A 22,215-nucleotide genomic window follows, 5' to 3' on the forward strand; every position below is an offset into this window, starting at 1 on the left:
AATAAGAAATAATCATAATAATAAGACTTGTTAAAAGTTGCAGTTCAAGAGATAAGGATCTTTCTCTATAGAGTATTTTAATTAAAAACTAGATAAAATCTAGGAGTTACAGAACTGTGTCTAAAAAGCTAGGATTAGCTCTGCCTACTGGCTTTCTAGAGTGTGTGCAATGGTCTCAGGCAGTTTTTTCTTTGCTTTTTTTTATTCAAACCTGTTAAATTTTCTCTGAAGACATTTTTATTTCGTCTTGCAAAGTTTAACAGATTGAAGAACAGGGAGGCAAGAGAGACGAGGTGATACTGTTCCTGGTTTGAAAAAGAAGTGAACCTCTGATGCCTTACGTAGAGGATGGGTATTTCTCGGAAGCATTAAGGTTTACAATTTAATTCAGAATAGTGTGCCTTTATAAAGATTGGACTCCTTCACTTTTCCACACCTAATGTTGGTGTTCTCCTAACTTAGGTTTCAATTAGCTGAAAAGAACATGTTCATTAATTGAACAGAGTGATAAAAGAGTAATTTTTTGTTCATGAAGCCCTCCAAACATCTGTTAGAGGATGTAAAAAATAAAAATATGTTCAGCAGTTTTACACAGAAGATGTAAGCAATGATAACGAGCAGTATAGAAGGAGGATTTCCAGGAGGTGACACGTACAGTGAAATCAACAGGCAAAATATTAGACTAACCCATCTTGTAATAGTTGCACCTTCTCACACAGAATGTAATTTCTGCACAAACACGTGGTATTGTCCATTTTGTTTTATTCTTAAATTATCAGGCTTTCAAATACAGTTAATTAAAATGAATTTCTAGTTTTCATGACAGATTCCATTTGATATGAGCAGTATCTTTGAAGGATCTGTCTGTTCAAGCTATTGATATTCCAGTAAACGTTATGAAAATTATTTCTGCTGCCACTTATAAATCTTACTCTAACTGACAGATGACAGCAGGAGGTGTTATTAGTTTAATTTTGGTGAATTGCAAAGTAGGTATGAGGCTTTCTCCATTGGTTTTTCAAAGGTATTGTGGGAGAAGAAATCTAACGAAAATGTAGGAGGCATTTAAAGAAGAAATCAGAAATAGCTCTGAAAATAAATATAACTTACTTTTTTGTCCAGTAAGAGATAATATGTAATTGCTATTGCAAAGTAGACAAATAACATCTTTGCCTTTGAAGGGGAATGGACTGAGAAAGAGAATATATTCCTCCTTACTGGTGTTGGCAACTGTACTGTGCAGTTAAAGAGTGCACAGATGCACTTTGAGGATGACATTTGATAAACTTTGGTTCTACTACTTACAGCATGACCAGTCTTAGCACTAGGGGCAGCCGTGGCTTCTTGCTGCTTATAATCTGATGCTGCTTTGTAGGAGAGAGTTAGGTAAGTTTCTGCACAGCCTCCTATTTACAGTGGACTTCAGTGGTTGGCATGTCTCATTTTTTTTAGTATTGTGTATGAGCTGGATGTTGCCTTAATTCCCAGTGACCACAGTGACCACGTTCTTAAAACACACTTCTGGGAGCCTATCACTTGTAATCTGCTACCCTTACTTGTGCCCTTATATTCACAGAAAGATAAGGTAGCAGCAGGGAAAACAACACTATTGGTTTCTCACTACTTGGTGTACAGTGTCTGGGCAGAGGAGGCCCAGGATGTACCATACTCTGCATAGTTGATAGCAACAAACCCCAACTCAAGGCAGGAAAGATGATTCAGCCCACTCTGCTTTAAGCAACTATCTCACTGCTAGGATATGCCCCAAGGGTTATAGTGGTGTGCTCTTTTTCTGTTTATGTCTTCATTAAAACTTTTATATTAATTTTAAGATTTTTGATTAAAGATGAACTTAATCATCTTTACATTAATACACCAGTGAAGGAAAAATCAAGTACTCTTCACTGCAGTGTTACAGATGTGCCCCTATGTAGAAATTGCATAACTTTTTTTGCGCTTTGGCCACTAGCAATAAAGAAGTCTTGTAGCTACAGCACACTTTTTTTAAAGAACATTTGAAGAGGGTCCTAAAAAGTTGAAGGTGGTCACCGTGACTCTCCAAAAGCTTGGGAAACATTTGGTTTTGTATGGTAGGTGTTTCAAGAGACAGGAGTCTTTCAAGTCCACATCAAAAGATTGGTTAGTCACTTCTGTTAATATGTTTGAAGATTTTTTAATATTCGGAAGTTTTATCAGCCTTTTATGATGTCCTTCTGAAGCTACTGGTTGATCAACATAATCCAAGATACTGAGGACAGAGAGAGCATCATTTGTAATTGCTTATTTGGTTTGTCACTGTGAGTGCAAAGTTTCATGGGCTGACCTCATGGCTACTTTAATTTCCATCTTAGGCTAACTGAAATAATTTCCCCCTCCTTTGTGCCATCTCTACCAATTTGAGTCTACTTAGTGCACCACTAGATGGTTTGTGCACAAACTGGTTTCTTCAAGGTGAGAAGTGAGGCTCACATGAGGAAAGCAACACAAATCTTTGGATTGGTGGTTAGGAATGTTCCTCCTTGTGCAGCAGTCACATGAAACCATTCCCTGGAGAGTATTAACCTTTTCACATGGGAGAACTTGAAGTTATTGCTTTGACAGTAGAGGGGAGAGTAGTTTGAGTGCCAGTTTTCAACTAATGATGTTCCATAAAAGTGTATTTGTGTTAAAACACAAGAACTATATGCCTAGGTGGTCTCTAATACTACAGTGGAGGAAAAGAAAATTGTGTTTGTTGTGTTGAGCATCCAGACTTGCTTTCTGGTGTTTTTACATAGAGAGGACTGAGTAGATAGTAACAATAAATGGGTAGAAAAGGGGCAGGTGTGCTTATCCCTTAAACTGTTTCAGAAAGGGCAGTCTTTTTGATTATCTTCTGGTTAGTTAGATCTAGTAGATCAGGATCTTAATATGCATATTGAACAGGAGTTTTTTCACTTCCATCTAGGTACTACTGCTATCAGTGTTGATATCGCACTTCAAATTGCTTTACATTGCTTGGATCTGCCAATTTTTCTTCACTTGGGAATGAGGCTGATGTACAACCTCATGAAGCCCATGGAGCATAGTGCAAATCAATACTTAAATTAGAGCAGTGTCTACCTGCCTCAATTAGCTGAGGTTGTATGAAACATGAAATTATTTAAACTGGCTGTCAGGGTCTGTGCCAGATGGCTTTCAAATATGCATAGTTGAGACTGACAGCTGGAGAGAGTAGGGAAGGTGCTTTACCACTGCTAGAACAACTGATTTACTTCTGCTTTATTAAGAACACAAATAATTTCAGTGTGTGTTCACCTACTTCTGCTCTGAAATCCATGTAGTTAACATTGACAGTGATTTTTCTTATTCTGCAATGAGCTTGCTTTGCATAGTGAAACATCTTGACATCTTCACAGAGTCTGCTTTCAGATGCATTTTGATAACAGGATTTTTTCTTAAACTAGGGCTGTATTTCTAAAGCGAGTTGAAAGAGATTTGGGAATAAAGGGAATAAATTCTCTGGGATTTAAGAAAAGCAGGGTCTCTTTCTGGATTTGTGTGTATGTGTGCTGTTTACTGGTAGTGGAGGCACTTAAAGTGGAGTTATCCTTCATATAGAGTCACCCACTCTGCATTGCATACCAGGTTATAGGAACCTTTCGAAAGAACTTTGGTACAAATGCACACATCCAAAATTAGATACCAGCATATAAAGAAGTGGTACACGTCTTGCTTGTATGGCTTTCTTTTTTTCTTGTTGCTCCTGGTGTTGCTGGGCGCTGGACAGCAGCTCCTCAAACCATATTAGCAAAATGATTTAGAAAAATTGTCTTGTGAGAAGTCTGATACCCTAAAACTGTGATGTGCTGCCTTCTAACACAGGAACTTGATTTACCAGATGGAAAAATACAAGGGATGTATGCTTGAGTGGAGTACTTCATATTTTCTGGGGAGATAGGTTTTAACATTCTTGATAGATGAATCTTAATCCAAAACTGCAACACTGAATTTGCATAGGCTCAAAGCTTTATATTTGCCTTCCATTGATAGTCAAATCTAAGGCTACAGAAATTAATATGGAGAATAAGGTGGTATATATAAACCTGGGCAAAATGCTTTGAACTGGATAAAGTTAATGCATGTTACTTTGAGGCAGTGATTGTAAAACAGGTCAATTTCAAACTCTTGATGGGGAGCTGCCAAAGGCCCCTCCTGAGCATTACTGAGCTGACCAAGTAAAAACACTTCTGACAGGCTTTCCTCTTCACTGTCACAGTTGGCAGTAGCTGAAAATGGTGACGTGGTTGTAGGGCTACTGCATGTCCTAGATTCCAGGAGTGGGGGTGAGCAGGAGAGCTGAGGCTGGCTGGCACCTGTACCCTGCCGTGAGGAGGAGGATGCCTGCGGGAAAGGTCTTGGCCACCCTGCAGTACAGGGAGCCTGAGCCAACTGCAGGGCTCCCCTGTGCTGGCAAGGGCTGGCCCACGCTGGGCAGTATAAGCAAGAGTGTGACCAGTGGGTTTTGCCTTTAGTCGTGCTTGTAAGGCCACGTCCAAAAATGGTGCCTTGTTTTGCACCTCTCCCAACACTGGATGGGAGGCTGTCCTGCGGTGTGTGGGGAGAAGTAGAGTGAGGTGGCTTTGCTCAGCCTGGGAAGGGGAAGGCTAAAGAGGGTTCTAGGGATGGTCTGTAGTGGGGCCTTGCAGGGCAGATGCAGCTAGGCTTGTCTTTTTCCCAGGATGAGCGTGATGAGGGTGTGGAGAAGAGCTTCCATGATTGACTTGAGCTGGTGAGGCCCGTGCTGGCTGGAAGGGGCAGTTCCTGTCACTGTGTGACCTTCAGGAGGAACCGCTGGTGCTGCTGCTGTCTTCCATGTCACCCGTTCTCATCTAGGGCTGTCCCCTGACCTTGAGGTCAGGTGAGTGGCGGTGCTGGCACAGGGCTGTACCTTCTGGCAGTAGCACAGGCTTGGGTATTCCTAAACTAACTGTGAAGCCACATCCTTCCTCTTGCTCTGACATGGTAGTGCAGCTGCTTGATATGCGAGTTCAGCCCAGCAGACTGTGCTTAACTTTGGCAGAGCAATCCTGGCCACTTACATAAGCGTCTTAAAAAACTGAAACTAGTCACTCTGGGCCGCCTCTGTTGCTGAAGCGACACAAACGCATCTGAGATTCGTGTGACTATTTTAGATCATGTCCTAGGTGGCTAAATTTAATATTAAGATATATATTTTTAATTTATACATTGCCCATTTACAAAAAAACACCTGAAGTGGCTACCTTAGAGGTAGGTGCTCCCATTTGGTCAGGAGAATCTTGCATATGATGGAAGGAATGTAAATTTTTAACCCATGAAATGCACACAGGTGTGAGACAGACCTTTCAGGTGGTGAAAACAGGTGATGGGGGAAGAATACGATTTCAACACTGACTTTTTAAAAAAGCTCTTGCATCTGCTGCATGCTGTCTGTTACAAATTGTTGAAGTACTAAATCTTGTGGCGTGATTAATGCTAAAGTCAGTAGTTGTTCAGCTGTGTACTAAATTGAAGGGTTTCAGGTTAAAAACTGAGATAACAAGAAGCCTCTGTAGATCCTTAAAGGCAGCTGTAGTAATTCTAAAGTATAAAATTCTGTGGAATTTGCTGTTCAAACTTCACCAAGAGGGAGGATGCTCATGTTTCAAGGGGCTTTTCAGTCCTTTCTCCCACACCCTACTTTATATAAATGGATCATGTGCCTTAACTTGCTGATTAGAAGCCTAATGTCAGCCTCTCAAATGTAAAGTGTTATAAACGTAGTTAGTTAGCTGGGAGCTTAGCAAGGCTCCAGTTGCTGGATGATTTTGTGGTGTATTTCCTGCGAGTATGGTTTCATACTTGCTTCATTCAAGCAGGTTCAGCGTAGTTCTGTGCCGTGTTTTGAGTTGGCACTGGCATTGGATTATCTGTGTGGTGAGTCTGGTTAGATTACCATTCTGCCTGAATAAAAAACATTTTTACTGTCTGCATGAGCTTTTTGTGTACCTGCAGGAACTTCAGTGTTGTCACAAGAGACTGCAATAACTTGGAGAATGATCAGAGTATAACTTGGGGTGGATCAGAGTGGTTGGTATGCATCCTGATAGCTGATCATCACCATGCTTGTGATGGAAGAAGCGTGGCTTTCCTTGCTGTGGTTGCTCTGCATAGAACGTATTGAGCAGCCTAGCTGGAGCCCTGGGAGCCACCCAGGCACAGCACACAAATGGAGAAAGCTGCGGGAGCTCTGAATTTCAACACCAAAACTGAGGTGGCTTTGTTGCATGATAGGGGTAAAACTTTTTAGTCATCTGTAAAACATCATGTAAGCTCTGCAAGATGGGAACCAGTTCAGCCCACTCTGACTTACTAATTTCATGAATCTGCCACATGAGAATGAAGCTGAGAAGTGAACACCACTTTCTTGTAGATGGGGAGAAAAAACAGCCATCTAATTTGCTGAAGGGTTGTTCTTCTATTTTTAAAACCTGAAACAAGTGAAGGCTAAATTATGTAGCTGCAGGCACATTTTTCTTCGGTAGGTAGTAATCAAAATCTAATGATTTAAGCTGTCAAAGGTTTTTAAAGTTCACGTGAAGTTTAAGATGATGGAAATTTATCTTTTCTTTTGGAGGAGGAGTGTTTTGCTGTTCTTCAAGAGGAAACTTTGAGACAAAGGCATTTATTGCACTTGTATGAGTTTCTCATATACAGACTTCTAAATAGTGAAACTTAAAAATAGCCACCCAAAAAATTATTTGATAAATGCTTAAGATTGGAAAGAATTATATATGAGCTTAGCCTCATACTAACAAGTTAAGATATGCAGACTTTATTCAAGGAAATAAAATCCTGTCAATTATGTAGACTGAAAAATGTGTCTGTTCGTGGAGTTTTTGCCAGGAAGGTACCTTGTCTGGTGTTGGGCTTGAGTTTTGGGTGCACCTCTGTGAGATGGCAACAAGCTATCAATCTGTCTGCTCAAAGCCTGTTTCTCTTTCCAAAACTGTTTCCACAGCCGCCACTGTGTCAACACCGTTCAGTCATAATTGTCAACTCCAAAGCAGGCTGATCAATGGAAATTATAAATAAAGCAGCAGAGCTCTGGCCTCAGAGGCTGTGTAAAACCAGATTTAACAGGAGGTGTGCGCCTCTGTGAATATCAGCAGAAAGGTTTACTGTTTGTTACCTTCTAGTCCAGCACTGCTATGTGCCTTCCTGGCTCCTTTGCTGATAGGTTGTCTTGAACTTCGAGTTTTTCAGCTTGTCTTCCAGGTGAAGTTGTTTTCTAAGAAATGGACAACCAAAAGGGTTTCCCAGAAACAGCAGAATCCATAGGAACAAAAACTTGAATTGCAGCTATATGATGGTTTTAGTTGTTTAGTTTTTGTTTGTTTGTTTGTTTCCCCTTTTTTTATGCACATGAAACATCAGACCTTATGGTACTTGTTAGAGTTGCTCCTCCCATTTGTCAGGTATGAGACTTTTAAGATGTGACAGCTGGTTGAGGATCAGAAACAAAACACCAACTCTACTGCCCATTGACATACATGTCTATGAAAGACCGAGGAAGTTCTTGGCATGCTTTAAACTAAGTGCATTAGATTTGCAGGCACAGCTCTTTTAGTGCTTTCTTACAAGGTATCTTTTTCACAGCTGATAAGTAAAATGATGTCTGTACTCCCTCTGCTGGCTCTGCAAAAGTAGCTTTCATGAGCTTAAATAGCTGAGTAGCACCTTTTACAAATATGCCCGTGTGTAATTCTGAGTTAAGAAGAGTTTAATTAATAGGAGAGGGATTTTCCTGAAAAATGGGTCAACAAATAGCTGCTGAAAGCTAATCAGGTGTCTCAGATGCTATCTCCTGCTATAATGGTAAACACTGGTGTTGTATATACCTTTGTAATTGTAGTCTGATCTGTTTTTGTGTATCAACAATTGGATGGGGCTATCCATTAAAATACTTGTACATCTAGTTATACATCTAAGATCCACTTTTATAGGTATTGTATTGTATATGTACATGAAAAAGCTATGATAAGAAGCCTCATGGGGAAGGAAAACTACTTCCATAGAGTGCCATATACCTTTATTTGCTTATTCTGAGACTACTTGTTTCTTTCTGTGTGAAGAGACATTCAATATAAAAATTCTCAGCCAGAATGAAAGAAGTTTGGACTTGAACGAAGTCTTGGTGTATATATAGGTACTATGAACATAATCAAAACAATTGCACTTGGAAATCAATAGACATCTTTACATGCCAATGTAGTTTGCTCTGTTATCTTGTTTTCTGGTATTATTCTATTATACTACTGCTCTGGATACTTTTAGTTTGTGGAATTCAGTGACAGTTTAATGATTTCAGAGAAACAAAAGGGTAACTCACCCTAATATACTGGTCAGTAACCAGATAAGTGGAATAATAAACCTAACTGCCTTTTTATTTTTGCCATTTGCTAGTGCAAAACATCTCTGAACAAGAACCTTTGAGCCCTGTGACGTGGAGTCTGGCTCCTGGTTGTAAACTCTGAGGAGATTTTTCTGGATTTTTGAACCCTGCAAGATGCATTTCCTGGAAAACAGTCTTTTGTCCAGACACTTTACTTTTATAATTCATAACTGTCAAATATTCCAGAACAGTAAAACTACAGTGCAAGCTCAATTAAGAATTCAGTGCAGGCACTGTAGTTCCTCCTGTTGAATTTCTCTTTGGGTATACCTGTGTCTGTCTGTAGATGTCTTCAGGCATTGCTGTACTGAGAAGGGACTGTTTGGCTGCAAAAAACCAGACAGTTGCCCAGGACTTCACACAGAGGTTAGAACAAGTTGTCTTCTCACAGCAAGTGCATTCCCCCTACCAAATATGCTCTGCTTTCCCCCTGGTACTGTGGATTAAGTTCTTGAAGTTTATCCCTGTGACTTGGCTTATGATCAGAATTCAGAGTTTTACTGCCTTGCTCAATATTTATTATTTTTTTTTATGTCCAAAGTTCCATTTTAATAATCATGTAAGCTGACAAGTAAACCAAAACTTGTGGACCTCCATAACATAGGCCATTAAGTTTAGCTTAGCAATGTCTGCCTTCAACCCTGGTCTTTTCAAAAAAGAACAGTGGAGGATTTTCCATGCACAGGAAAATGCATCCACATTTTAGGAATGTCTAATAGTACGTTTCAGAAATTAAGGAGTCAGAGAATCCTGATCTTCAAATATCTTAAAATAATAAAATAGCTTGGTTTAGTCTTCCTGTTGGCAATTTTACCATGATGCAATTGTTTAAATACTTGAAAATATTTGCTCTGTGTAAAATACTTTGTGACAGCTGATGGCTTATTTTAATAATAATTGCTCAACAACAAGGTAATGTTTTAGTAACTACCTACTTTTTCAATTTTAAGGAAGAAAGCTGTCTTGAAAGCTGTTTAGCTTAATTATGTGTCTGAAGCATCACACGTCAAACTAGATTGTGACTTTGACAGACAGCTGTGTAACTGCCTAAAATTGTTTGTTCTTTTCCACTTAGTTTGATTCTGGGTTCTGACTATATACTCTTTGATCACATTGCTGACTTCCTTTATTATATAAAAACAACCACAAAAAAACCAAAACAAAAACCCAAACAAACCAACCTCTACCCTAATTTCATGCTGGATTGGTTAGAGCAGAAGATTTCATAGGCAATGGGTACATGTGCAAAAATCTGACTCCTGTAGCAGAGGTATGACACACTAAGTAACAATTTAGCTATTGGTAACCTAGAGAAAACTACTAGCTACTGGTAACAAGTCTGAGTGCAACATGCAAAACTACATATATGTTCAGTATATAATGCATGTTTTTTTTCTGAAGGTGAACTGGGAACATTGTTTATAAGCTGTGCTGCTATGTCTGAATAAACATCAAGAAGATTTAGGAGTCCATTGGTGTAAATTTTTGTCTCTTAAAGCATTCCTTTCCTTGAGAAAAGGAGGAAATGGAAAACAAACGTTGTAAAATAATGGAAGTAAAATTAAACTAAGAAGTTGATAGGTTACAGACCATGGTAGAACTTAGCTGTCAGTCTGCTTGTCATGGTGTACAGATTTGAATTTGTGTGCAACTTAAATGATGCAAATTCATAACAACTTGGAAATGAGGTGTATGATTGGTTTTTACTGTGTTGGACTTTCCATTAAGTTTCACTTCATCTTCCTTACCAGTGTTTTCCTTACCTCAGGTCTGAAAGTGTGAATAACAAGTCTGCTACTTGTTACTAGCACCAGGGTTTTTTTTAAGTCTTGTCTACATCAGGTAGGGGTTTTTTTGTTTGTTTGCTTTTGTATTTTGTTTTTTTTTTTTTAAGGCTACAAAAATAATGCTTAATCATAGAGGTTTTCAGATGGCTTCCTTCTATATTTCCCTTGACAAACTAATTAAAATAAATCATCCTTAATGGGACTGCAAAGCAGGTTTTTGGAGAAGACTCCTAGCACAGCTGCTTCTTAGTAGTCGGCTCTCTCTTCTCCAAACGCCATGTGTCCTTCAAGCTTAAGGACCTATTGAAAGTGCTGAGAAACCAGCTGATGGCATCCTTTGAGGAAAACAGGGATACAGGAGTTTGCTTAGGAAAGTGGAGCAATAGGAACAGTGAAGGAATCTCCCAAAATTACCTTCAGAAAGACTGAGCCCCTAACTGTGGGAGCTTGGGTAATTCCTGTTAAATTTTGCTTCATGGTGCTGCATCATTTTTTGTTTGCTTCATGAGACTTGATCTTCCCAGTCACTTCCCTCCACTGAGGAAACAGGCATTTCACTGAATATTACTAGCCTCAGGCTAGAGGAAGCTCTTGTCATTCTTACTCTGTTTTACCTGCATGCTGCATAAGAGAAATCTGTGAGTTGCACGGTTTAGATTAAAAATATAGTTGGTTTCTGACTTAACAAGGGTTGGTCTGTGAGCTCCTACTCAGCTGTACAGTGAAGGAATCTCATGCTGAGCTGAAGTGTGACACAGTCAGACGTGCAGTGGCACTGGTCCTTTAAGGAAGTCTGTTGGAACCCATGAGCTGAACATACAAATCTTGGTTATTTAAAGAGTTTGTGCCATCAGCAGTGATGCACATGCACAAAATTCAAGTTTGTCACTTGAGTGAAGAAGCCCATACTGCCTTTCCCAATTCCCTTTCTTCAGAGATACTGTATGATTATCAGAGATACTCTATGTATATCACTAGAAACAAAATTTCAAAGTCACACAGTTACAATGTGCCACCGTAAAGCACACAGTTGTGGGAAAGTAGCTTTGTGTAGAAGGAACAAAACACGTCTGACTTTGCTGAGTCAGGATGATGACCTGCAGTCTTCATGGGTGGGTGGGCTCTTGGCCCTGAGGGTCAGCTGTAGCTGAGCTATGAGCATTTAGTGCATTAGGCTCTCAATCCAGATACTGCCTTTCATAAGGACAAATATGAAGCTTGTTAAGCTAGCAATTGCTGCTGAGGATTCAGAGCTACCTTATCAGAAGACTGACACCTCACTGTATGCCAAAGGTAGTTGTGCTCCAGGCATCTGAGTGCCTGCTGGTTTACCGCTTTAGTTCTGCTGCCTTGTGCTTTGATAGGGCAGGGGAGTGAAGGGAATCTAATAGCTGATCCTCAGCACTGAGTCGGTTCAGCTGGTTGCAATGGAGTTCTTCAAGGCATGGCCTTTCCCTGCCTAGGGGACTTGTGCCAGAACTAAATTAGACACTTAGCTCACCTCATAATTTGAATGATTGCTGATTAGACTGGAAGCAGAGCTGTCTGCAAAGTGTATTAGGATCCACTGATGCTAGCGAAGACTTAAGGCCTTTGGTTCATAGGAAACTGGAGAAGGGATTTCCTTTACTGTGTGGTATAGGACCTATAATTATTATCATGGAACATGGTTTTATTTGCATTTTTCCTGAGTTGCTTTTTTCTAATGAATTCATCAAGCACTGATGTCTTTGTAATCTCAGAAACCTAAGGAGTTATGCACAATAAAGTTCTTCACAACTGAAGACTTCAGAAATGAAGCTGTGATTATTAATTACACATAGCCAGTTTGCATAGCAATTTTATATAGCTTACCAAAACTGAGAAATCAACTAAATTTACTAAATCTGCTTGAGCCATTGTCTGACAGGTGAATTTGCTGTTCAGTCTAAACAAACAGTGTCTGCCCTTCACTGGAAAGTGATGGGTAATGCTATTTGTTTAGTGGCACGTCGCTTGATTTGTGTCTTGGGTTTGCTCAACCCACTACAACTTCAAATAACAGAGGGAAGAGGAACCTTTCCTTGAAGGGAGATTTAATGTTATCTTAAAGGTGGCAGCCATATAGTTCCAAGATAAAGATGCTTCTAGCATTGGCTGAATGTGTATCTTGTCCCTTAAGCTGGCATATCCACATTGCATGTATGGCTTATACAAATAAATGAGCACCTTCAGGTGTCTTGTGGGAAAACTTGTTCAGACAGTAGAAATGCTGCTATTTAATTTTTTCACTGAGGTGGGGGGGATCCTTTTTGGATGACAGCTTTCTGCACCACATGAGTACAGGTAGCCTACTCACAGATGTGGAACCATGAAGTGTATGGCTACCATCACAGCTAGTGGGAAGGTGGAAGCTTGGGAACACGGCATGGTGATTTCTTGCTTATTGGATTCTGGAGTGGGGCAGATTTAATGGCTAGGAAATAAATTGTTTATTTTTAAAGATCATAGAAGTACACGGAGAAAGCAAGAGCAGTGAAAAAAAAGACATTAGTAAAGGAAGAAGTGGCAAAACTGTTTGGAGTGCTGTATATCCCACAAGAGATGGACTTAGAGCAGGACCCAAAATCAAATATCTTCTCTCATTGGCTGTAGAGAAGAGTAGAAAAGCACACAAGAAGTGTGCCTTCTGGGCCCGGGGCTGCCTGTGTGACTGCTGCAAACAGCAGACCTCCCACACTCATGGATGCAGCTCCATTAAAGCAGTTGGCAGAGGCAATGGCTTTTCCCACTGAGAAAGGATAAGGGGGCAGGTGTAAGTTGCAGTGTTGTTAGTGTCAAATAATGAGAGCTGCTTCAGGACCTCTGTGAGTGGGAGTGTTACACCATGTCCCTGTAGCACAGCCATACCTTTGGTCACCTGAGGATGTGACAGACTTGCTGCTTTGTTAGAGTTACAAATGCTGTGATGGGAATCTCAGCTTTGTGCTTTCTGTCTACTAATACTGCCTGTCTATGTTAAAGAAACGAACTGCTGAGATTCGTTATCTTATTTGTTATCTTATATTGGATGGTGGACATAGGATTGTCATGTATCTACTGATCATGGAGCAGTTAATTTACCATCATTCTACAGACAGGTGCCAATACCTGTATTGCAGTAATGCTTCAATGTGGGTAAAACAATCCCAGACCAGCAACCAACCCTGCATCAATTAGAAAGTTTGGAGTAGCTAGAAGTGTGTGACAGTGCATAAAGCATGACAACTTAGCCTATAAGTGGGTCAGACTTCAGAGAGATGGAAAAGTATTATCATGAGGAAAGACTAGTTTTGAAACTGGAGATGTCCCTGAAGGATAAAGCAATATGTAGTCTGACTAAATCATAAAATATGTCAGATAATACTATGAGGTGAAGCCTACTGAACATGCTTCTTACACTGTACCAGAAAGAGGAGGCCCAGTAGAATGAATTAGTGATCTAAGCTCTCAAAACTTATCGAAAAGAGCTAAAGGGATGACAAGTATAATCATAATAAAGAATTTTGCAAGAGATTTCACTCTTGTGCTTCTGCAAAGCCATACACTGGATTCTCAAATTCAAATATTGAGGTAACAAATCTTTACCAAACAAAAAACAAAACAAAACCACAAACCCATAAAAAACCCCCACCAAAACAAGCAAAAAAAAAACAAAAAAAAAAAAAACAAAACTGAAACAGAACAACTCCACAAACAAAAAGGACCCCTGAACCTCTTGCCATAACTAGCAGGAACAGCAAAGTTGTGAAGTATTTCTCAAAGTGCTGCTCAAATGTGGACTAGTTATGATATTTGAATTAAAAAAAACCCAAAACTGTCTCCTTAGGAAGAGAAGATGGCATACATAATTGCAATTTTTGAAAGGGATTTTCTCAGAATGACTCTTTTAGCCAGTTTGTTTGGTGTATTTCTGGCAGACAGGAATTAATGACTTTCAGGAGAAGCTAGCATAGCTTTCAAATGTAGGTTTCTGAAGAAATAAGGCTTTTTGAAGGTGTTTGAGGATAAGGATGTACAGTGATCTGTTATTTTCAGAAGACCTTCAAAGAAGACAAAACATATATCTAATTAGCGCCATAGTGTGGGCTCATTTCGTGTCATTGGGTGACAAGACCTGAGGTTTTTGTTTTATTTTTCCTACATTCCAGACCCTTTCTTGGTTGGGATGGTGATTTTGAGGATCATAAATTGATCCTCTACCACATTAATATCAAAACTTGTATATTGGTTATTTACAGTATAGACTATTTTGTGGTACTGTTTATATGGAGCAGTAAGCTAGTCCAAAGTAGCAAGAAAAGCCTTAAAACTTTACCTAAGTTAATTTTACTGCTCTAATAGAAAGGAATTGGTTACATACAGAATGACTTTATGGAAGTAATTAGGCTTAATCTCATAGGCATAAATATTTCCTAGTAGTTTTAAGACAAATTTTAAATTCCTTTTGAGGTTTTCTGAATACAAAATAAATCAGGTAAGAATGGACTTTGGCCTTTTGCCTGAAGGATCATAAATCTAAAGAGCTTTTTGCGTCTCTTTGATGTCATGAAGCATGATCACAGTCAGCAGCTTACTGCTCTGCATAAATGGATATTAGCATAAAAGAATGCTTTCTGAAAGAAAAAATGGGGAGTGCTCAAAACAGGATGAAATGGTAAACATAAGTTCTGTGGAAAAAAAAAAAAAAGTGAAAAGATTTCTCAAGACAAGTCATATACCTGTAGGAATAACTGATGAAGTCAGCTGCTGGTCAGAACTGACCAGCTGGATGCATTGCACTGAGCTTTAAACACAACAAGTAACTGAAATCCAGGAATCCAATTCCATCTCTGTTGGATGAAATTTGGAGCCATCTCACTTTACCTTTACTTGAAACTTAGTTGCATATAGTGATGTCATATGCCTCATTTAACACACACCTGTCAGAGTTTGTGACCAGAGCACATTTTGCAGTTTGGGAATGCCAGTAAACTCTGTTGTAGTCTTAAGATTCGTCATTTTAGTGAGTTGGTTGCCATGCTGCCACCCTATTTTTTTAAAAAAAGTTCAGCTTTATCTTGTCGTTTTTGTCTGTATCATTTTGACAAATGTTGATTAGGAAAGTGTGGCAAGTTGTTCATGAACCTAGTAATGTGAATACTTGTTAATGGATGACTTTACTACTTTTATTTTTTTTTTAACTCACTTTTAGGTTTATATATTTAGCTATTAATATGACAGATCTGTTAAAAGAACTTTGTTTACAGAATAATTATCCTAACTGTGCAGGATTAAGAGACTTGAAATCCTCAGTCATATTATTTAGGACTCGGTGGATCTGAAGGAAAGGAAAATATTGATGAGTTTTGGGCAAGCATTTTTTTCTTGCATTTCAAACACCAGCAGGTTTGTCTCCAGCCATCAGCTGCATTCACTCGCCTCAAGTTAGATGAGGAAGCTGACATACACATAGTAAATGTATTTTAGGTACTAGAACACACTGAAAATGATTCTGGATGGGACAGAGTCTTCTAGAGGTTAAAACTTTTTTTTTTTTCACTGGGATTATAGTCTTTCTTAAACTGGAGTAACCTGGTATCACAAACAGTCCTCTTGAATGTAGCTTTTAGTTTGTGGTGTCATCACAAAGCAGAAAGTAGATGGGCCTAGGAAAAGGAAGTACAGAGAAGGAAGCTTCAGGGCCTGTGGGTGGAGAAGAGAGAAGCTGCTGTCCAAGTGTTGATCAGAGCTGTGGACTGCAGAAGTGTTTTCAGTGGTTGAAAACTTGACGCTTTTGCTCGGTTTTGTCTTAAGTGTTTGTCATCTTGTGGACAAGCCAGCAATGCAATATGAAAAAGGTGACTATGAAAGCCTAGTATTTCAAACACCTGGAACACTTGATGTTTCCTGTAATGATGATCACGGTGGTTTTGTGCTCTGGGATTTTCCAGTATGTCTCAAAGTCTGATGTTCCTTGAAAGTGGTCATAGGTTTTTCTTGTGGTCATAGCCCTTATTGTTGTATCAGTCTATTTTTGGATCAGTAATATCTCATTTGTTACCTCTATTTGGTTACCTAATGATTAGTTTAAACATTTGATAAAATAGTTTCCTACTCAGGCTATTCTCTACAGCACTTTCTAATCTTGTTTCTTAATGCAGGTGTCAATTCAGCTGGATCTGAGTTTTTTTGTGGGTGGGGAGAGGCCATGCCTTGGACAAGGCAGGGCAATACAGGCCTGTGCAGATGGCTGATGGCATAACAAAATGTCTGCTTACTGGGCTCCTGGCAGAGGCTGTGGACCAAGCTGCTTTGTAAGAGAAGCTTATGTCCTTCGTGCCATAATAACTCACCTTCAAGACTTGTACAATTTTTCCTTGCTACTACCAAAATAGCAGGAAAATGCTGCAGAACCTGTGTGTGAACACTGCTAATTTATACTACTACTAAACTGACCTCAGACTGCTGAAGTCCTAATTTGTTTGCTATCATTTCAATAAGAAATAAATTTGGGGTCTTGAAGGAAGGAAACCACCAATGGATGAAACAGTTTCTACAAGAGTCAATCACAGTAGGCAGCAGAAATGCCTTAGATTAAGTGCAATAAATCACAGAATAATTTGGGTTTGAAAGGATCTTTAAATGTCATCTTGTCCAACCTCCCTGCAATGAGCAGGGACAATACCAGTGTTTAGATCCAATGCAGTATCTAGGACAGTTTTTATTTCAGATAGGTAAGTACATCTGCCTCCCAGGAGATTAAGCTTCAGAATTAAATCAGATTTCTCTTTGAAAACTAAGCAAAAGTCGTGACCTTTGATGAATTCACCATTTATAGCACATAAGCTGTAACAACCGAAACTTGTCATTACAGCTCTGTTGGGCATATTTAAGGCTGAAGATGATATGCTAAAAACTTTGTTTGTGCCCTTTGCCTCTTAGTTCTTCAGTCTACTTGTACTTGTCTCTTCATAAACCAGGCTGAGATGTTTGATCTAAAACAACAGCATAGCACTGAAATTATTTAACTCCTATTTGTTCAGTTAGGCACATTTTAACTTACCAGAGTAGTGACTTGTAAATGCATACTATTCTGTACTAACGTTTTGCTTCATTAGCATTCATTCATATTCCTTGTGAAACAGCTGGGGAGTTTCTGTAGCCTGTCAAGTAGGTGGGAGGATCTGTCTCTTACAGTAAAAAGTTTGACCCTTCAGAGCACAAGACCTCAGTCAATTTCAGTGTGATTTCCAGGTTACTTTCTCAGTCACAGTTACTTTTCATAGTAATAATATTCCATTATAACTAATATTGCAGACATCTTCCCTTCTTTCTTCCCCCCACCCCTGCAATGTTGTGTGATGTCTTGAAGCTGTGGGTCACACCCAAACTAAAGTATGCAAAAACATATTATGTTTTTTCAGTATCTTTGAAGCTGTGAGCAGGTTAAAAGGCATGACAGCTGAAACATATGGGGACAGTTTTTATCACAACAGCTTCTTGGTATGCAGATCTGTCTGGCATTCATTGAACTAATTAGATTAAACAAAGGCTTTCCTGAGATAATCACTTTGCAAGCCCTTTCCTATATTACAGGACCCAGTTTTAGTGTGTTGCTGAAGGTCAAATGCTACCAGCTAATGCTCAATATCTCAATGCATACTGTTCAAGCAGATGTATAAATTAAATTGAAAAACACAAGATTTATAATTGCTGAAGCTTTGACTCTTGAGGTGTAAATGTGCTTAAGTGTTTTAACATTGATTAAGAAAACTGTATTTCCTTGTAGGTTAGTGACACAAGTATTAAATGTAAATATAATCATAGGAATAGCTTGGATAGGGGTCTAAGGTATGCTGGGTCCAGTGCATCTGGGCAATAGTAATTGTGCCACCACAGATGCACTTCAAAAAGCATGTTGCAGCTTCTAATTTGGTCAGCACAGGATGTTCTGGTAGCACTAAACAAGTAATCTATAGTGTCTTTGTACTTTGGTAAGCATCTCTACATGTAGATTCCTGTTTAGAGCTTTTCCTTTCTCCAGTCCAACTACAGAAACTTGTGATGTTGATGAACTTCCAACACTGGTAAAGTTGTCTAACCTTTGTTTAATGGGTTATGGGTTTGAAGTAGTGTCTTTGGTAGCAAAACACAGTCCCTTAGCAATAAATAGTAATTTGATTTGGGTGAGGAAGTTGCTCCTCATAAGCAGCTACAATGATATGATGTGTCAGTAAAGTTGCTACAGCAAAAGAGCAGCAAGGTCTTCTCAGAGGGATTTATATAAGTATCTGAATACTACTACCTATGAGAGTGCTGCTACTGAAATGTGCCTCTGCAGTCAAGCTTTTTAGTCACTTGAGTGTGATAGAGAATAGATTTTAAAGTTATTCCTTGTCTCAGTCATATAAACGGATAAACAAAGTGTCAGATAAAGGATTATGCAAAAGTTGATGTGTCTAATAAGAGATAGACATCTTTATTTTTTGTATGCAGCTTGTTTAAGCTGGACACTAAGACAAAACTTCAACTGAATGAAACTTTAAATAGGCTATACAAATGAGTTTTAGTTTGATAACTGTTTCTTGAATTTAAAACTTGAGATATTAACAGATTGGAAGTTTAAGGTGTCCATCCATTGCAAGTCCATCCTGTACCTGTATGACAGGTATGTTGTGCTCTCTGTTGACATGTCTGGTAAAAATGGACTACTGAAGCAGATCCTGATCTGATTTTGTGCAAAGAATTGATAATGTTTATAAGTTTTTTTCATAACTTTTTATGATCTTCATCTTGCACTTGCTCAGTATTCAGAATTTGAAGTCTTCACACTGTTCTTTTCAATTTTCCACAGTTTTTGCTAACATGGATGTACCAAATAATTTGTATCACTACTAGAGCTGATCTGTAGAGCTGCACTGTTTTTGTAGTTAATGCATACTTATTAAATTTGCCTGTGAACCCTAAGGGCCCATTGGTATGTTAGATGGCACTTAGAGCACATGAGGACTCCCTTCAGTATAAACTTATTAATGACAAATCTGGATTATTATTTATTAGTAAGAATTGATATAGATGCATAGAGAGGCTAGAACTGGAGTGCAGAGCACACTGAGTTATGACTAAGCAGTTATTACTCTTAGGTTTAATTTCATATGGAAGCACATTTTGCCCACTCTGCGCATATATGGAGAGAGAAAGTCTTAAAATTTTTTGATGACAAGTGAACAGTGACTAGACCTGTAGCTTTTCCTATCCTTTTCTCCTGGATTTGGGTGTATTTGGGCATCAAGTACTGGGCTCCTGCTAGAGGCTTGAACAGAGCTTTTCTTAATTAAAATTGAATCAAGTTTGATGAAATTGGTTGTGGGGCCTTCTGCTTGGTCTATTTTTGCCTAATTAGCAGCTGCAGCATCTTCTCCATAGCTATACAAACTCATTTGCCTGATCTGCTTCTTGTTACACTGTCATAGCTTATGATCAGATGCCAGCTGACAAATCCTCCTAGGCTCCCAGCTGGACAGCAACATCCAGCTTTTGGGCATTAGATAAGAATGTGGCATGTCTTTAAAGAAAACCCTTTCATACGTGGTTTGCCTGAAATTCTTCACTGGCAGGATACTCTTAACAGAACTCATTAGAGTCCTAATTAAAACTGCAATCTAGTATGCAGGCTAACAGCATCATCACGAACTCTTCAACTTTGCAACATTTTCTTGCAAATAACAGAAAACAATGAAGATCTGAAATTAATTTTTAAATTAAGGACTTTTCTGATGTTATAAAATGTTGGAAGTTTTATGAATGTGAATATTCATTGCTTTATGCTTTTTGTCACTCTCTGGAAAACAGCCAAGGACAGTGGTTTTCTCAGAATCTCCTGTGACAGGAAGAGAACAGCAGTTGCAGTTGTAGAAGTTGTAGCTCTGCCAGAGATAGGCCTGTCACTTGTGGTCAGGTGACATCAGTCAGGGGCTTGCAGTGTCAGTGGCTGTTCTCAGAGCAAACGAAGTATTGTGGCACGGTGCTTTAAATGGTAGATTTAGTATAGCTGCAACTGATTATTACCAGAGCAGAAATCTGAGTCTTTCCTGGAACCAAGACCTTAAATTTCTGGTAATTGGGTGCTTATACCTTTACTTCAACATAGACTTGGCAGTTCAGCCAAACAGTCCACTAACCGGGCAGGGAAATAGCTAGAAATGTTTTGTTTGCTGATGCTTTGCCTTTGTATATTTGCCTTTGCTAGGCATATGACACCTGAGGGTCTTGTTGACCTGGAAGTGTCCAAGTTATTGTTCATCTGAGCCTAGGAGTCATGTTCTGTGGGGGAATATATTCTTACACATGCTCATTGCACTCCATTATGCCAATAAAGCTGACTTACATGATCAGATGTCTGGTTTTGGCATACAACAAATCTTCACACAGTCATGAGGAGTTTGTGTGTGCGCTGCACTGTTGTGTAGCTACATGTCTACGTGCAAGATGTGTCAGCTGAGCAGGGATTATGTATAGAACGCCTGTGCAAGTTCAGAGTCCTGTGGCTAGATGATAATTTCTCGGCTATAATGCACTGATTATCAGATGGAAGAACTGCTCTCAGTCTCCTCATCCTTCCTTTGGAAAGGTGGTATTGTGCAATTTTTCCCTGTCTTCAAAGAGTTAAATGGAGATACTGTGTGAGGCTTGAGTTGTGATGAAGTGGGCTGGAGCAGAGCTAGAACTGTATGGATATGAAGAATTAAGAGCTGCCTGAATTTATCCAGGTCTGCCTGAAGATATAATCCTACTTAAAATACAAAAGTACTTCATGCATGGGCTAGCTTAGTGTTGAAGTTGTTTTTCTTGAGGTTTGCACAAATGAGTTAATGGGAGCACAAAATAGCTTGCTCTTCCCAAACTCTGAGGTGAGAGTGTCATTGGAAAGTGGAGATTTTTAACCTCAGCATGTTCTTTCCCCGTGTGACATCACTTGTGGATGCTACAAGCTCCATTTCCCTGGAAACAGATTTAATTTTAGGTATTTTTAAAGGTTGCTGCTTGATGATGAACCATATGGACATATGAAGGAAAATGCCAGTGTTAAAGGCAACAGTTGTTACAAAGTTAATGACTTAAGGAAATCCAATAATGCAAGGCTGTTTTGGGATGGGAAACATCCATTTTCTTCCTTGTCACTCTTGCCCACGGAACGCAAACTAAAAATGTTACAGGAAATTAAAGACAAATTTGTTCTGTAACCTCAGTAAAAGAGTAAGGGTTTTCTTACAATAGATTTCAGTATAGCTGTTCTGTAACTGAATGTGTGTTTATTCTCTCCCTAGACTGTACATGCCTTTTGGCTTTGGAGAACAGAACACGCCATGGGACAACCTCAAAGATATCTCTCCAGACGGGCTCTCTTGCTTGGGTGATGTGTCTGCTCTCCTGACTGTCTTCATACCCAAAGGATTTATTTTCCTTTTGGAAATATTTTAAGTTGAAATTTCGTTCCTTACTGGAAACTCTCTACGCTAAAGACTGCATGCATCATGGGTGACATGGCAAACAACTCGGTTGCATATAGCAGCGTAAAAAATGCTGTAAAAGAAGCTAATCATGGAGATTTTGGAGTTACTCTTGCAGAGCTCCGTTCTCTTATGGAACTTCGAGCTGCAGATGCACTGCATAAAATACAGGAATGCTATGGTGATGTACATGGCATCTGTACAAAGTTGAAAACTTCACCAAATGAAGGTAAGTAAATTTTAAAACTTATTGAGGAAATTCCATTTAGGAAAAGCCTTAGTCAGTAAACTGTTTTTTTTTTAATAGAACAAAGTTTGTAAAAGCATTTTAGTTACCATTACAAAATACTGTTTCTTGTTCCTTTAAGACAGAAGTATTCCATGGTAATAAGTAAGCACGATTTTTTTTCAGTTGGTCTAACTGCATGTGAGATGTTGTATTAATGAAGTTGGAACAAAGTTC

At 39.1% G+C, this 22,215-nt stretch overlaps 1 protein-coding gene across 6 annotated transcripts in view; it reads left to right on the forward strand.

Annotated features, from left to right (window-relative positions):
- LOC131591615 (plasma membrane calcium-transporting ATPase 1) overlaps positions 1 to 22,215 on the forward strand; it is a 60,552-nt gene that overhangs the window by 3,945 nt on the left and 34,392 nt on the right. For all 6 annotated transcript variants that reach the window (XM_058862482.1, XM_058862483.1, XM_058862478.1 and 3 more), the window contains exon 2: positions 21,570 to 21,981. In XM_058862482.1, the coding sequence (XP_058718465.1) occupies positions 21,777 to 21,981 (205 nt within the window). In that variant the 5' untranslated portion in view covers positions 21,570 to 21,776. The remainder of the gene's footprint in view (positions 1 to 21,569; positions 21,982 to 22,215) is intronic.

Source organism: Poecile atricapillus, chromosome W (assembly GCF_030490865.1).
Source record: "Poecile atricapillus isolate bPoeAtr1 chromosome W, bPoeAtr1.hap1, whole genome shotgun sequence".
NCBI lineage: Eukaryota > Metazoa > Chordata > Aves > Passeriformes > Paridae > Poecile > Poecile atricapillus.